The 17,196-nt window shown below is 41.1% G+C and overlaps 3 protein-coding genes across 3 annotated transcripts in view; 1 reads left to right on the forward strand and 2 right to left on the reverse strand.

The window, feature by feature from the left end:
* Positions 1-1,381, forward strand: part of mrpl48 (mitochondrial ribosomal protein L48) — a 13,379-nt gene extending 11,998 nt beyond the window's left edge. The window contains exon 8 of the mRNA XM_030337804.1: positions 1,104-1,381. Coding sequence (XP_030193664.1) covers positions 1,104-1,187 — 84 coding nt within the window. The 3' untranslated portion in view covers positions 1,188-1,381. The remainder of the gene's footprint in view (positions 1-1,103) is intronic.
* A 2,346-nt stretch (positions 1,382-3,727) lies between these two features.
* On the reverse strand, positions 3,728-6,812 carry LOC115529951 (sterile alpha motif domain-containing protein 9-like; the record flags this gene model as incomplete). Its single annotated transcript, XM_030339097.1, has 3 exons — positions 6,795-6,812; positions 5,967-6,030; positions 3,728-5,358 (listed from the first exon to the last, which is right to left on the reverse strand). Coding segments are annotated over exons 1-3 (1,713 nt in total), but the record flags the coding sequence as incomplete, so codon positions are not given.
* Positions 6,813-7,328: 516 nt separating this feature from the next.
* Positions 7,329-17,196, reverse strand: part of pea15 (proliferation and apoptosis adaptor protein 15) — a 29,100-nt gene continuing 19,232 nt past the window's right edge. The window contains exons 2-4 of the mRNA XM_030337808.1: positions 15,373-15,547; positions 14,665-14,820; positions 7,329-13,751 (exon numbers count right to left, since the gene is read on the reverse strand). Coding sequence (XP_030193668.1) covers positions 13,687-13,751; positions 14,665-14,820; positions 15,373-15,544 — 393 coding nt within the window. The 5' untranslated portion in view covers positions 15,545-15,547 and the 3' untranslated portion in view covers positions 7,329-13,686. The remainder of the gene's footprint in view (positions 13,752-14,664; positions 14,821-15,372; positions 15,548-17,196) is intronic.

The following is a 17,196-nucleotide window of genomic DNA, read 5'->3' on the forward strand; positions in this document are numbered from 1 at the left end:
ACATCTTTGATTTTATTCTCTTTCAATGAAACCCATTTAAACATGTGTTCAGCCTGATGCCATGGCCTCCAGTGGGTAGAAGAGTTTGACGAACGTAAAAGCTGGAGGATGTATTAACTGAGCTGTTGCCGAATTTCTTCTTAAAGAATGACCAACTTAGACACACAATCTGACCAACTTCACAACGAGAACAAAAGACATCACTTGACCACATGTTTTTATTGTTCTTCCCACTGACATTACTAACGTGTGACTTGCCTGACAGGTGACTTGCAAAACACGACGAGCAAATTTGAACAGCATGGAATAGATGGATTTCAAACTAAATTCAAGTGTTAAATGTTTTCTAATATACATAATTCAACAATAGAATATGTTTTAATATCCCCATTACAGTATTTTAGATATGTTTTAACCTCCCCATTACCAGAGTTGTGTTTTTAAATCCCAATTACAATAATTGCAACTTTGACACAGATGCAAATTTGAATTTTCTACAAAGGAGAAATAATCGTTATTAATCATGACTTGGCCCAGACTTTTGAGCTAATGGCATTTTCATTCAAAATCAATATCATTTTGGGTATAAATCCGCTGTCCCTCCCGCCCTCTGTGAGCGTCCTCGTTTATGATTGGACGTTGAGGATGACCTCCTTCCTTATAAGGCTCATATCGTGTGGTTGTGATTAGCTGGCACGAGCCATTTGAAAAGCATTCCTTCCCTGTGCCGTTGTGGCATCACTAGTGGGCGTATCCACCCAGATATACAGTATGAGGGATAGATGAGCAACGTTCGCTACGGTCCACTGGGTAGGCTGGTAGACTGATCTATCCAGCCTACATCTAGGTGGACACGCTCACTTGTGATGTCACTATGGCACAGGGAAGGAATGATTTTCAAACGCCTTGTACCAGCTAATCAGGGTTAGGGTTGTCCATTACTTTTTTAGTTAATATAATTTGTGTTTGAAATTGTAAATAATTATACTTGAAGAAAATGCTTTTGTTTTGAGAATTCTCAAAATACCACACCTGGTGGCATGACATGAGCCCTCTAATGGAGTGTTAACGGGGCTGTACTGATCCCCCTCCCCCCCCTTCAGCACGTGGAGAGAGACTTCCTGGAGCGCTTCAAGGCGCGACCCCAGCTGGAGGGTCTCATGGCGCAGGTGAACCAGCGGGACTGACCGTCCTGAGGAACATCCTCCGTCGCCCCGGCAACACCCGAAAAACAACACACCCCGCCTCAGCAAAATGAACTCTCAATATTCCCCTCGTTCCTCTACCCTCCTGCTCCCCATGTTGTTGTTGTGCGCCCCTGTGGGTATGTATTGATGGTCACTAGTTGTGATTGTTGAATAAATTGTACTGACTCCCGAAACAATGGTTCCCTCGAGTCGTCGGTGGTGTTTGCGTTCTCCCCTCATCACACTGCTTTTACGTGGTTGCGTTCCCTTACAGTTTGAACGGCTATTGGGCGGTTTAGCGTTTAGAACCAAGGTGGCCGCCGCGTGTATGAGGCCGGTCAGCACAGATTGGTTAAATTCCCCTTTCCTGTTTGGAACACCTTGTGACCGGCTTCTAGAGGGTCTTCATAGCTTACCCTGGGATCGTCTCTGGGCACAGCTAGCAAAGCTCTGATGGAGGGCCTTCCTTGAACGAGTGCAGTGTACAAACACAGGTTCTCTGGGACTCAGACTTGCAGACAGCACCCCCTGAAAAGGGCCAAGCCCCCCCTTCCCCCCAAAACTCATTTTTAAATTGTAATATTCATCAATTGGCTCAGGTTATAGGAGTTGGTGAATCTCGTGGCCCATACACCGCATGATCCACACACACACGCACACCACACACACACACACACACACACACACACACACACACACACACACACACACACACACACACACACACACACACAAATCAAATCCCTCACAACCACAACTGCCTCAGTGCTGCTTCCACCGACACTCCAAGGATCTTTTGTGGCACTTGGCGACCACGGCTGTGATCGCCATAATAATATAGCTATATGAAGTCATCGTACTGACTTATATGTAACAAAGTTAATCATAATTCCAATTGACGATGAACGTTGCTGCTTGTTGTTGAACTTGATTGGTTTGTTCGTATTATATTATAGTGTGTAGTATTATTTGTTATTGTTTGTTGCGACAAAATGTATTTGGCACCTGCTATAAACAATCTAGTCCCTGTAGCTCCTGCACTCATAATTCTTTGGCGCCGCTACTGGTACAATGCAGACATTGGAGTTTCAAACCCAGAGCCATCTGCTCAAATCGAACTACTCATCTATTCAGAAAGAACATATTTTTTTTCCGACTCCTATTTACAGTATAGCCGTGTGCCAGTGTCACATGCAGATCCAAATATAAACTTTTCATGCGTAAATTCAATGAGATAAGGATTTAATGTTTAAAATGATTATTTTGAGAAAAAAGCAGTACATAACATAATTCATTAGAAATTTGCCAGACTTGAAAACAAACCAACATTCAAGCATTAATCTAAAAAAAGTTATACATTTTTTGTCTAACTCCTATTTGTAGCCGTATGCCAGTGTGGCATGCACATCAAAATATAAGCTAAACTATCTTCACACGTAAATTCAATGAGAATAAGATGTAATGTTTAAAATGATTATTTCGAGAAAAAAGCACTACATGACATAATTCATAAGAAAATGTATTATTTGCTAGACTTGAAAACAAAACGTTCAAGCAATAATCCAAAAAAAGTTATATTTTTTGTCTAACTGCTATTTGTAGCGGTGTGCCATTATTGCATGCAGATCAAAACATAAACGATCTTCACACGTAAATTCAATGAGAATAAGATGTAATGTTTAAAACGATTATTTAGAGAAAAAATCGATGCATAGCATAATTCATAATTAAAGAAAAATAATTATTTGCTGAACTTCAAAACCAAAAAGCCACAACATTCAAGTAATAATCTAAAATAATGTTGGTGCCGTACAGTTGGTTCAGGTCTCTGCGGTCAGCCGCCATGTTTGGCTTATCATAAGAGAACACCTGCATGGGCGATAAGAACAATACTTACAAGAAATATCCAGTTAAAACATTCTGTATTTTCTGAACAACAGAAAAGCTACCTCAAGGTCAACATGCATCTTAATATGTAAAAATGTTAACCAAAAATTCAAACCTTTCTTCGGTTATTGCCTCCTCTTATTCGGGAACTGAATGTTGTAGGCTGTAGGGCCTCTGATGGTGAATCCAAGTTCAAAGGTCACTGTTCCAGACCTCCAGAGGGCCAGCTGTTGGGCCGGATCCACATCCAGCTCTATTTCTTCATCCCCCACGGTGGTGTACAGTTTGTGGAAACGGACCTCTCCATCAACTCTTTCCTTGACTCCGTCAATTTTTTCAAGATAAAGGAGGGGTAGAAGCTTCCTGGACCTGAAATAATTCTCTTGAGTTTCGTGGAAGGAGGCCTTGAGGTCTTCGACCATCATTTTTAACTTCAACCTTGGTTTTTGTTTGTCATTCGGCCAGTTCTTATGAAGCTTTTTGAGATCTTCTTCTCTGATTCCTGTTCCAAGTCCCTCCTTCAAGTCCCCATCACGAATGTAATCTTTATAGCATTGTCTGGCCTCCCTCAAAACATATTCTGGATCTTTGTCACCAAAGCTCTTTTCTGAGTAACTCAGTAACATGTTAATGAATCTTGCTCTTTTTTCTTTCTTATCAGAGATAGGGGATATCAGTTCATTATATTCTTTTCTTTTTTTTCTTTTGGTCGCTTTCTCTAGGTCTTCCTTCCGTTCAAAAAGATTGTTTGCAACTTTCAAGTAAGACGATATTGGCCTGACGTTGAAAATAGTCGACTCGTTTTCTGCAAGATTCTCTGCATGTTCAAATGCTTCGAAGGCGTTCTTTGCAAGATAAAAGATTGTAGTTAAGGTGTTTGGGTTTAACTCATTTTTGAGTTCTCTGTTCAGTTGATGTTTGTAGACTTGTCCCAATGTGTCAGCAATAAAGGAGTTGTAAGGAGCGATTTCTTTTGCTTTCCCTGCCCATTGCAATGCTTTCGAGTAGTCAGTCATCTCTAGGTAATAGAAACGAGAAAGCGTCTGGGGGTAGCTCCCTATCAGAGGAAATATTTTGAATGCCTCCATTAAAACCTCTAAACACATTTTTTTCCCGGTCTCAGCATTCCCAGTCTTAATGTCTAAAATCAATCTGGAGAAAAACAGATAATTTCCAGAATCATCTTCTTGTCGTGTGATGAGCAGCTTTTTAATGAACTCAGATAGAAACAGGACATGGTCCTCAGTGCATAGGCTTTTCAGCAAGGTAAATGCCGTGACCTTTCTGCCCACGCCTGCTTCATGGAAGACCTGAGTGCCGTGCTCTGCTATCATTGGATGAGCCATGCGGAGGACCTCAGCACTGCCATTGAGATTGAAGCTGACCGTCAGGTGAAGGAAAGGTCTCATTGTCTCTTCAAATTTATCACAGCAACTTTTTAGAAAGATGGAGCCCGGGACATAGCTGTTCAACAGGCACAGGCAAGCAATAGGCTGGGGACCACGATTTGAGACTAGAGGCCTGCAAGCATCCCATGCCCGTTTTACATAGTCTTGGGAGAAGTCGCTTTTCATAATGTTGAAGCCATGGAATGTGGGAAAAATATCAGGATACCTGCGTTTAAGGCACTCTTTTTTGGCATCAAATTTCTTTTTCTCATCACCAGTGAGGTGGTCGACAAGGTTGACATCATCAGAGCGTTCAGCGTTGATGTGGGCAATCCTCACACAGTTAAGTATGACAAAGACGGGTTTATCTGAATTGATATTCCTTTTAGACAATTCTGCCACAAAACTCTCTCGGAGAGTGCTCATGTTTCCATCCTGCACCAACAGAAGCACAGTCTTACGGTTGTTTGATTCGTCAGCAGCGTAGAGATCAATCACAGCGGTCGCGATCAGCGAGCTTTCTAAGCTGGGGTCGACTAGAACAGCACACTTGAATGATTTTCTCACGTCCCAGAGAAGCTGCTTGGCCAATGTGGTGCCACCACTCCCTGGCTTGTGGTTTAAATGTACTCCAGATTTGTTGTTCGAGATCTGCTGAAGAAGTCTATCATACCCAACCCGTTTAATGAGAAGGTCTTCATCTTTGTTTTTTTCAGCAAGGTCGAAATTCAACCAAAGGGGCGGAGCCCCGTGGTAAAAATTGACTTCTGTTTGTCGTGCAATATCTGGGTCTATGATTTCTCCTTTAAAGGCATCTTCATCGAGAACGTCCAGGATGGCAATCTTTGTTGTCACTTCGTTCCTAGTAAGGGAACAGGAAGGATTAAACGCGATTACTCGCGATTAATCGTGAGTTATCTATGGCATTAATGTGATTAATGGCGATTAAATATTTTAATTGCATGACTGCACTAATATATATATACATATATATATATATATATATATGTATATATATATATATATATATATATATATGTGTATATATATATATATGTATATATATATATATGTGTATATATATATATATATATGTATATGTGTATATATATATGTGTATATATATATATGTATATATATATGTATATATGTATATGTGTATATATATATATATATGCGTGTGTCCAATGCGCACTCTAAGCTTAAAATGCAACTCAAAATTGTGCAAAAAAAAAATCTGTATCTGTGTCTAATTATGCATACATTTCTGAGTAAGAAACCGAGTGGATAAAAAATATGTTTTTTACACACTCGTAGTTGATAGGGGGTTGAACTCCCAATGTGCCCAAAAAAACCGTAATGGAGCAAAAGTGTAAAATGTTAAGTGATGAATTACATAATTAGGCTAGATAATTACTTTTACTAACTACTTTAAAAATTTGTTGAAATTGATATTATACATTTAGTTAGGCAACAGAAGAAAACATGTCTAATTTTTCCTTACCTCTAGCCTTCTGCCATGCTGAAATCCGTCCAATTGGATGGTTGTGAAGAAGGTGCACCTGGGACTGAAGTACACCCGCAACACAGTGTGTTGCGGGTGCTGGACTGGATGCCTGGACTCTCCTCATGGATAACCGGCCGGAACCCCATCACCATTGTTTTTTATATGTTGTGCATGTATTTACCTGTGTGTCAATTGTGGCGCCCATTGCACTCCTGACCATCCCTGGAAGAAGGGATCCCCTACACTGCGTTTCTTCTCAAGATTTCTTCCTTGCTGATTCAAGGGAGTTTTTTCTTGCCCGTGTGGGGGCATGGGTAAAGGGGGGTTTCACAAATATTTGGCCTGTTAAGCCCTTTGAGACTGTAATGGTGATTAAGGGCTATACAAATAAAATTGAATTGAATATATAAGTCCAGTTGACGCCCGCTGAAACTGACAGGAACGCAGGATCAGTCATTTCGAAACCTATCCTAGCCTTTTGACCTTTATTTGGATATTGGTGAACCCATTGGCATTTTAACCCTCAGGGTTAAACACTTCCTGCATATTTCATGATCGAGTGGTTGAACGAATTAAGTTTCATTTTCCCCTCAACCAAACAGACAAGCTGTCATGGAAACTTTAATTCCTGGGTTGGCGATTGGCTCATAAACATGCACTCACATTCTTTGGAACAGGTTTCCTGACAGGTATTGTTCTACTTCACTGATCCTTGTCCAACCCTTTAAGTGTGGCTTGACTCATCAATAAAATAGATATTCCATATGCACACCACCACTGGAGAGACTGCCCAACGATTGGACTTGGATTGAACTCGAAACTTACTGGCTCACTTTTCCTCATTTCTTTGTGAATGTAAATAAGGCACTTAGGACAGTAGGACAGTAGCAAGGTGTCAAATGAACCCAGAAAACGTAACAAGAACGATGAAGCTTCGTCTTTCCTGCAGATTTTCAGCCCATTGTCAACATGTCTAGGTTGTAAACGTTTGTGATTAAATCTTTTTAAGCCGATAGCAAGGAAGGAGTACATGTTTTATCTAACGTTACAAACATACTGAAGATTTGTAATAGGCATGCAACTTTTGGCCTACAAGATAACCCTATACATAGGAATTATTAAACAAAGCTCAAAACTACAATTGGTTTCAAGGATCTATCGTGATACTGTGGAGTCATCTGCCATGAACCAGAAACATAACCGCATGAAAATATGCTACAGAAACAAGTCAAGTATATTAGAATAATATAGTAATAGTCATTTTAATCTGTTTAACTACCCCTGTTCAATGTGCAAGTAAAATTAAGTATTTCCAATATGTATACATCGTATTAAATTCAAAGACGACGGACAACACAATCAGTTAGCAAATATATTTTAATATATAATATAATATTTATATTCAGATTAGCACAATGACAAAACAGCATTTCAGTTCAGTCTCATTTAAACCTTGATAGGTAAGCCACACCAGAAGAACTTTGTTTAACAATGTACATCATAATAACACGTTTGAAAGGTGTAAAATGCATCTTTGATTTTATTCTCTTTCAATGAAACAGATTTAAACATGTATTCAGCCTGTTGCCATGGCCTCCAGTGGGTTAATGTAGAAGAGTTCGTCGAACGTAAAAGCTGGAGGATGCATTAACTGAGCTGTTGCCGAATTTCTTCTTAAAGAATGACCAACTTAGACACACAATCTGACCAACTTCACAACGAAAACAAAAGACATCACTTGACCACATGTTTTTATTGTTCTTCCCACCGACATTACTAACGTGTGACTTGCCTGACAGGTGACTTGCAAAACATGACGAGCAAATTTGAACAGCATGGAATTGATGGATTTCAAACTAAATTCAAGTGTTAAATGTTTTCTAATATCCACAATTCAACAATAGAATATGTTTTAATATCCCCATTACAGTATTTTAAATATGTTTTAACCTCCCCATTACCAGAGTTGAAATGTGTTTTTAAATCCCCATTACAATAATTGCCACTTTGACACAGATACAATTTGAATTTTCTACAAAGGAGAAATAATCGTTATTAATCATGTTTGCTTGACTTTGCTTGACTGAGTTAATGGCATTTTCATTCGAAATCAATATCATTTTGGGTATAAAATACTTTTTACTGGTTGACTTAAAACAGTTTAAGTTCCCCTTGTAATCTATCCAACAGAATGTACCAGCTGTCCTCTTGGAGTCCACTCAAACACACACATTAACCAACCAATCAAAGCGATCCATCTATCCATCAAGCAACTTATCTATGCCACTGGGAATCAATTTATCAATCTTCTATACACCACTGTACTACCAATGATCCTAGTCTTCGGTCAGTTGTCAACATTACCTCTACGGTCTACTGCTTGGAAAAGAAGATGACCTAAACAGGAGGCTTTAAACAATGGCAGACCTGGCAAGGACCGGCAATAAAAGAGATTGTTCAATGTCTCGCCATTAAAGCAGAGATTACAACGTTTCTTATTAGAGCAGTGGTGAATTCAAAACAAAATGGCCCCTTTTTGAAGGACAAATGTCATCGTCATTTCATCCAAAATTTACATTGAACACTAAATCTTCTCTTCCATCACACTCCCTACTTATAGTGGTTATAGTGGTTAAGGCCAGCATCAAGTTGCACAATGTTAGCCTCATTCATGATCCTCACAAGATCCCAACACAACACAACTCTATTCACGCTACCTCTACTATTTTACAGCATTCTGTGCAAGACCTGCCGCGTTTGATCATGTATTTATCACATCCACCCCCACCTCCTTAAACTGTAAGCAAATCACTGAAAATCAAACTTCAGGGACCAGTCATACATACTATCAGAATTGACATCACCTGCCATTGACTTAGCCACACAAAAAACATAATTTTCTTCTTTCTCCTATTGTTATCTCCTGAGCCTTCTTGAAATCTTGTAACATAATTCTTTAATATTTAATATTTAAAATCCTCTTAGAACCAAAAACTCAAAAGCTCAACTGGCGTTTGCTAGCCACATTTAGATCTAGTTTGCGAGCCACGTTTAGAAGTTGTGAATCTCATGTGTTTTTAACCTGTTTTTCTCTGATATCTATATCCTACTAGTTTTAGGATCATAACCATTTCTTTCAAATACTGTATAGGAACTGGTGTCTAGAAAAAACGAAAAATCCATGCTTCCAAATCCACTAGCTGTTCGTTACTACAATCAGCTAATGTTGCCCAGCGTCACTTTGTGCCCCATACGCCTCAACACTGAGCGAACACCTGTTGAACACTCACATGATGCAAGAGGAACCCGCTGGATCACAATAGAGATCACGGCAAAGCATAATGATACGACTAAACCATGATAACATTATATTAGCGCTGTAGCCTGACTGCTCTGAATTCAAAAGGTTTAACAATGGCGGTCTAATTGTAGATAAGCAAACATATTTTAATTCCCGTTAATTAATTGTTTTCCGATTAGTACGCCATCAGGATACCTAAAAAACAACATAGAGGCATTAAATAAATTAATCAATTACAAAACACATTGATATATATATATTCACAAACCATTTGTACAATCTAGTCCGAAGGAACAGCATAGCTGTTATGCTTTAGGGAGTATGATATTGGTGGATGGGATTTGCTTAGAATCGTTGGTAACTATTGTCATGCTGTGTATAGTTTGAACAATTATCTATAGCTCGTAGTTATTGTTGTTATTATGTACTCAGTCAGGATGCACTTGGTACATTGAAATCCAAATGTTGACATTGTTTGCAGCTGATATGTTGATACATTATGTGTAATGGCTGCAGAACAAGACTTTAACAATGGAGAACAAGTTTGGGTAGGGCTCCCATACGCTCAAGTGGACGTTTGGATGTAGGCTCTATGTTTTCAGCCTTGATACACACTAATGCACAAGCCTGTGTCTGAAAAACATCAACAAATATAATTGGATGTCAAAGTTTTTGGTTGCGATGTTTCCATGCATGCTTTTCGCTGTCGTACTACAAGCCCTGGCTCTGTGAACATATATGCATTGCACGACACCTACAACCAATGAAACGGCCCCAATTTTATGACATCACAAGTGGGAGTGTTTGCCCAGGAGTATGAAGGGCAGATCAACCTACCAGCCTTCTTGATACAGTCCACTGAATGGGGCTCTACGGAGATTTGTCACATACATTTGAAATCACAAGTTGCTATTCAAAAAGCATTTTAAACATTGTGTAAAATGGAATATAACGACAAATTGAATCCCAAGACCAAACATCTATGCTCATGCTATGAAATAAAAACGCCTTGGTGTTATATATCCATGGTAACTCACTGTTCAACAGCAACTGTGGAATTCTTTCTGATAATAATGTCCTTGTTTACCAATGCCTGTTTGCTACAGGTCATAGCAGTGAATACAAATACTGCTTCTAGTTCGAGTCCATGTCGAGTGGTGTCACAGATTGCAGTTGGAGAGTTTTTTATTCAGCAGACGCAGTATAGTTGGGCAGTACTCTGTCTGCCCTTGATAGGCATATTCTGTACTAATAATTCATCCGATTTCTGGAGTATGTACATGAAATGTCATAAATACATGCCCTTAACATAATCAGAAACAGTTGACTGTAAAATTATACTTGTAACGATGTTTAGAAAAGAAATAGCTAGCTATTTTGTCGCTGCCAAGAAATTGAAAATTTAATGAATTGTGATAGGCCTACTTAATTGAATTTAAAAGCGTCTTAAATGTCTTTGAATTTGAAGACATTTTAGATGGGAGGATTAGTTTGGTATGTTTTTGCCCTTGAATGACTGGATGCACATCTCTTGTGACGTTCTCCATTTATAAAACACAGGAGAAAATAGTTATAGCGGACAGACGACTGGTTTCCCCCCCTTTGCTTTACAAGTTAAAAAATCCCATTTAGTGGGTAACGTTTTAACGTAAGCAGAGCAAAAGGCTTCATATATAACATCAACTTAAATGCATAGAAATACAAATCAATCCAATAGTACAACACACTATATGGCAAGCAATACAGAATACAACATCCCCGATCACAGCTACTGGGAAGCTTCAAAATAAAAGTCTTGGTCATTGGCACTGGGAACAGGTGAAGGTGTAACTGTTGCAAACATACTGAAGGGAAAATGGGCTCTTTTGAGGGGAGGTGCAATCTACCTTGACCTAACCAGACATTATGCGTTTTTTGTTTGTTTTTCGTATTAAAGTCGCAATGATGTGTACATTTCAGCTAGCTCGTAGCTTACCATAACTGGGATATATCTTTAGTCAGAGCGGACCGATAGTGTCTTCAATAATGCTAACCCACCTACTAACTGGGAGGGGCATCATCTAACATAACATTGTGATTTTCAATCCAAACTCAAACATGGGACTTTAACACTGAAATAGAGCCACAGTACATCTCTGAGAAACACCCAAGTACAACACCGAAGTCCTTCGTTGTCGTTCCAGACTTCCAGTATCGATAAACGTACTACTGTCCAAAAAGGTGAGTGGATTATTGTTGTTATCATTTTTATTTCCTTTCAAGGAATGCACGCCATGTGTCTGTCAAAGGCAAAACAGGACTACATTGGACGCAATCTTTCTCACAGTTCAGACATATTCTTTGTTTGAAAAAATAAACAAACAAACTACGCCGCAGATAAGTTATGTCACGACGTCTGCTAAGGCTTGACCGCGGGGAGTATAGATGCACAGTGATTCAAACAGCAGTTATAGTTTAACTTCAACAGTCTTTGTTAGCTATTTGGTTGGTGTCCAGACATCCCATAATGCACCAGGATGGCCAAGTCGGTGGTTTGTAAGCCGCTCGTTCACGCGGTAAAGTTTGAATACAATAATTGAGGGTTATTAAGTAGCCTCCTTCATGATGCACATCCCTCTCTCTCCCGTGCGGTGGGAGGTTACGGATTGGATGTTTATTTTCTGTGCAACCAATGACGTGACAAGCAGCATTTAGCTGTGCACGTGTAATGCACACATAATGCAGATATCATTAAAAATGTATTTTTCAAAATATAATTTTCCTATCATAACCCATGGTCCAGGGTACACATCCAACTTTATATGGAGCACACATGTATTTCACATTGTTTTTTACATCTTCACATATTTTTTGTAAAGATAATTTTTTATCTATCTATTAGAGGTATAATTTTAGTTTAAGTTTTGAATTATTATTCCAATTTACTATTCCCAGTCAGACTATCATTGTCCAGCGAAGCCTGTAGGGACTTGAATAAGGTAATTTCAATATATTGGATAATAAAATAGTTGTCTGTGTTGGAACATTTTAAATCTATTAGTTTGTGTCATGTTTGGCGTTTTGGTCAGCCAGGTTTTTTTTCAGCTTTCTTGTCCTGAAACCTTTTCTCTGTGATGCCTAGTGGAAACCCATCTGGTGTTTCAAAATTAAAACAAATGATGTGTTGGTGTGAAACGATGGATGTGAGATGATTTCTCCATCTCAAGCACAAGACTTCTCAATCGATGGAGTGAACAAAGGCTCAAGGCAAATATTGGTTTTAAAAATAGATATATTTTAGAAAAACGTTTTTAAATATGATGTCTCATATGGACTTTTGGACTTATTTTGTACGACATCTGAAGAGGCCGAGTACTTTTCCAAACAGCTGCAACCATGTTTTATTATTTTAGGAGAATTATGGTCAGTATGATAAATCAAGAAAGAAACACCCTCGAGACAGCTTCTCATATAACTAAGCATGCTTGGAAGCCGATGGCTATAATTGTCTTTGTCCACTAAAAGGGCTATAGTACTTTTACAATGTACCGGCAGACATTTAAAACTGTTGAGCCAAGCAAACAATAATTACTTTTTCTTATAAATGTATCGGCCTTATTATAGATGGATCTACCTTATTGTAAATGTACATGGCTTTATTGTAAATGTATTGGGTGTGTCTTGGTACATTTCAAGATGCCTAAGCTTGAAGGTTGTCTTTTGTTTCATTGTTTCCTTGTTCAGAACGACATATTTTTTATGACTAATGCATGAATTGCATTCTTTTACTTATTTTACAACACCCTGACTCTTAAAGTACGTCAACATAAAATAACTGCTTTGATTCATGAATGGATTGTTTAGCCTCTGCCTACGGGCTGACATCACTGTAATGTCTTTTGAAGCCTTTTCTGTTATTGTTTTAATAAGACTGAGTCCTCCAGTTGGATAGCTGAACAACTACCAACTGAATCTCTGATATCTCTGCACACGCACACACACACACACACACACACACACACGCACACGCACACGCCATTAACACAATAGCTATGGAATAAAGTTATGGGAACGAAACCATTGGGTGAAGGAAGAGGACGACACACTTCTCTCTCTTCCCTTTGTCCTGTCCACCTGTCCTTCCGTCCTTCTTTCCTTCTCTTTCGACGGAACGTCTTTTCTCGACAACTCTACTGTGGGTCGGGCAAGAGGACGATGAGGTTGATTAGGTGCGCGTTGCAGCATTCTGATTGGTTGTTGGGTGCTAAGGAGACTTGTGTGGCTGTATATGTGCCGGGGAGAAGAGGAGGGGCGTGGCTGTGAGATCGGGAGGGGGTGGGGCTAAGATATCATCAGAATTTATTGGTTGATTGGTTAGTTGATTAGACAGGACAGGGATGGAGGTCAAGGTGCAAAGGTCGCAGTCGCGTCGTGACCTCATGCTTTTTTAGGTGGGGGGGCCAACTTGATGATCTCGTCTTCAGAGGGCTGGCGGATGATGTCTGAAAAAGAGGTTGAGACACACGGAAAATAGTGTTCACTATTGCAGTTGAGACCAGTTCACCTGAACCGGTCTCAACTGGAAATAACCTGAGCGGCAGAACCACAACAAACATGATATGGCTGAGCATCAAATGAAAGGGGCTAAGAACAGGTTGATTATGTGTAGATTAAGTCGGCATTGCTTCGATCTTTCAAAAAAAGAAAAGAAAAATCACTAGGCCTACTAGGCAGAAACTTGGACATGAAAGCAGACGACGACACTCTGGCTCAAGAAGAGTTAACGGGACCGGTTGGCATAAACAACGACAAATCTAGGCCTGGTGTGGTCCGAATGCAATGCTAATCGCTTCGGAAGTTGAGTACTAAATTTCAAATCCAAGCGCACACACATACTAAACTTAGACTGATGACGTGAAACGGCCAGAGCCATGCACTTTCTTTTTCACAGATTCTTCTTTCTCCTTGTATTCAGATTTACATTTCAACCCCTTTTCCTTTTTCCCTATTTTCTATTGCCCAGGTTTAAATAGTCTATTGCCCAGCTCACAATAGTTTAAAATAAATATTTTTTATTTAAAAAATTTCACTGCAGAGTACTCCTTGCAATTCCCCAAAGTACCCCTAGGGGTACTTTGGGGATCGAGAACCATTGATCTTAATCGAGAACCATTGATCTCATGAGTAGCTCTCCGTGTCCGGAAGACAACCGCCGTAACGTAACAGAAAACACTGCTTATCTTCCCATCATGCACCTGCTGGTTCCAAGCACCGGGACGTGCAGTCTCAGAAGTTAAGTAAACTCATTAAGTTAACGTTGTCCCAACAACATCGTCGGGCCCCTTTGTGACTGACGAATCAGAGGAGAGCTACGCTGCCCCCTGCTGTACGTGGGGTGCGGTGCGCGGGCTCTACCTTTGTACTTCTTGGCGGAGGGGATGCGCGTGAGCTTGGTGTCGATCTCGTCGTCCTCGGAGATCTTGAGCACGGTGGTGCGGTACTCGATGACGCGCGTCAGCAGGTCGGGCCGCCGCGAGATCTCGAAGATGTGCTCGATGTACGACAGGTTGTCTGCAGGGGATCAGACGGGGCGGAGGGGGCGCTCTGCTTAGCCGAGCCTCATCGTCATCGTCTTCATCATCATCATCATCATCATCATCATCATCATCATCATCATCATCATCATCATGTCAGCAGTGGAGTGTAGTGAGGGTATAGAGTGCAGCCCGACCTTTAAGGTGTTGTGTCTATGGGTCTCTCTCTCTCTCTCTCTCTCTCTCTCTCTCTCTCTCTCTCTCTCTCGCTCTCTCTCTCTCTCTCTCTCTCTCTCTCTCTCTCTCTCTCTCTCTCTCTCTCTCTCTCTCTCTCTCTCTCTCTCTCTCTCTCTCTCTCTCTGTTATCTCTTTGGGTCTCTCTCTCTCTCTCTCTCTCTCTCTCTCTCTCTCTCTCTCTCTCTCTCTCTCTCTCTCTCTCTCTCTCTCTCTGTTATCTCTTTGGGTCTCTCTCTCTCTCTCTCTCTCTCTCTCTCTCTCTCTCTCTCTCTCTCTCTCTCTCTCTCTCTCTCTCTCTCTCTCTCTCTCTCTCTCTCTCTCTCTCTCTCTCTCTCAGGTGTATGTGGCTCACCCTGGGCCAGCTTGCTGCGCTCCTCCAGGTAGGTGAACCAGTCGCGGGAGCAGGCGATGTGGTCGCTCTCCCCCTCCGGGATGTCCTCCTTGCAGGCGGACTTGAGCTGCCGCAGGTCCTCGCTGGTGATGTTCTCCGACAGGTCGCTGAGCAGGGAGCCGTACTCAGCCATGGTCTGGTGGGGGGGGGGGGGGGGGGGGGGGGGGTAGAGTATATTAGGTAGATGTATAGAGACAGAGATGGACGCGGATGGGTCGAACCAAAGTTATTGTAGGAATTAGAAAAAGGAGAATCCTGATGAATCTTTTCCAAATGGTTTTTCCCGGTATATATGAGATCGAGACATTCAAAGGCCTTTCTTTCATTCCAGAGATGGAAGCATATGTCCTCTCCGTCTCTCTTGCGTCCGTGTGTGTGTGTGTGTGTGTGTGTGTGTGTGTGTGTGTGTGTGTGTGTGTGTGTGTGTGTGTGTGTGTGTGTGTGTGTGTGTGTGTGTGCGCAACGTCATTGTGGTTGTTACCCTGATTGGCCACCAGAGGGCACCCCCGGCTATGCCATAGCTTGTGCCGTAGAGAAAGTTCTTGAGAGGTGAGCACTAACACATCGCAGGTCAGATTAGTGGGACAAATATAAACGCCTTTAATGTCAGCGATGGATTCGAAATCAGTGTTCTGTCTGTACTGTTCTTTCATCCAGACAGACAAACTGATTATTCTATTTTTCTGCTTAATATCTGTCTGGATTTCTATGGGTGTGTTTGTATGCTGTTCTCTGTTGGTATGTCAAGTCTGTGTGTGTGAGTCTGTCTGTGTGTCCCCTCTCTGTGTTCAGCACCACAATAGACTGCTGCTGTATCTGTGGACTTTCACAGTAAAAGACCCGACAGAACACAATGGATACGAGTGGCAACACCCCGCCTCTCTCTCTCTCCTTCTCCCGATCCATCTCTTTGTCTCTCGCCCCAAATTTTAAGTAACTTAACGTGGTACAATACGTCTACCGGACCCCGGTCAGTCATTCAGCCAATCAGATACAAAGAACAACGCATATTATCGAACCAAATCAACAAACGTATCGCCATGGGAACTTATTCAAATTTCTTAATCTCCGTCTCTCTCACTCTCTCTCTGGGCGAGCGGTGTTGTTGCACATAGAGAATCTACTGTGCAGCGCATTCACACATACATCAACACAAACACCTCTTTGTCCCGAGCTGTCTAATGTTTGCACGTGCGTGCGTGTACGTGTGTGTGTGTGTGTGTGTGTGTGTGTGTGTGTGTGTGTGTGTGTGTGTGTGTGTGTGTGTGTGTGTGTGTGTGTGTGTGTTAAACAAAGAGATCAAGAAAGAGAGAGAGAGATGTATGGCTGAGGGATAGATTAATTGAGAGAGAGAGTTTGTGTGTGTGTGTGTGTGTGTGTGTGTGTGTGTCCGAGGGTGTTAGCTAAATGCAACAGGTTGCATACTTTAATTGGACGACAAACATTTTCTGCGACATTACTGCAGCATACTTCTGCAAGTCTGTCTGTGTGTTTGTCTGTGTGAGTGTGCGCTGGTGTGCGCTTTTGTGTGCATTTCTGTGTAGAAGTGTCTGTTCTCTTTGTGTGTGCCAGAGTTTTTGTTTCCGTATCAGTATGCACTGTGAGCCACAGTGTGTGTCTGTGTGTGTGTGTCTGTGTGTGTGTCTGTGTCTGTGTGTGTGTGTGACAAGCCGTGGTGGGATAGGCAGACAGGCCCCCCCTGTGACTAAATCCCCCCGCTCCCGCACACACACACACACACACACACACACACACACACACACACACACACACACACACACACAC

Source organism: Gadus morhua, chromosome 17 (assembly GCF_902167405.1).
Source record: "Gadus morhua chromosome 17, gadMor3.0, whole genome shotgun sequence".
Lineage (NCBI taxonomy): Eukaryota > Metazoa > Chordata > Actinopteri > Gadiformes > Gadidae > Gadus > Gadus morhua.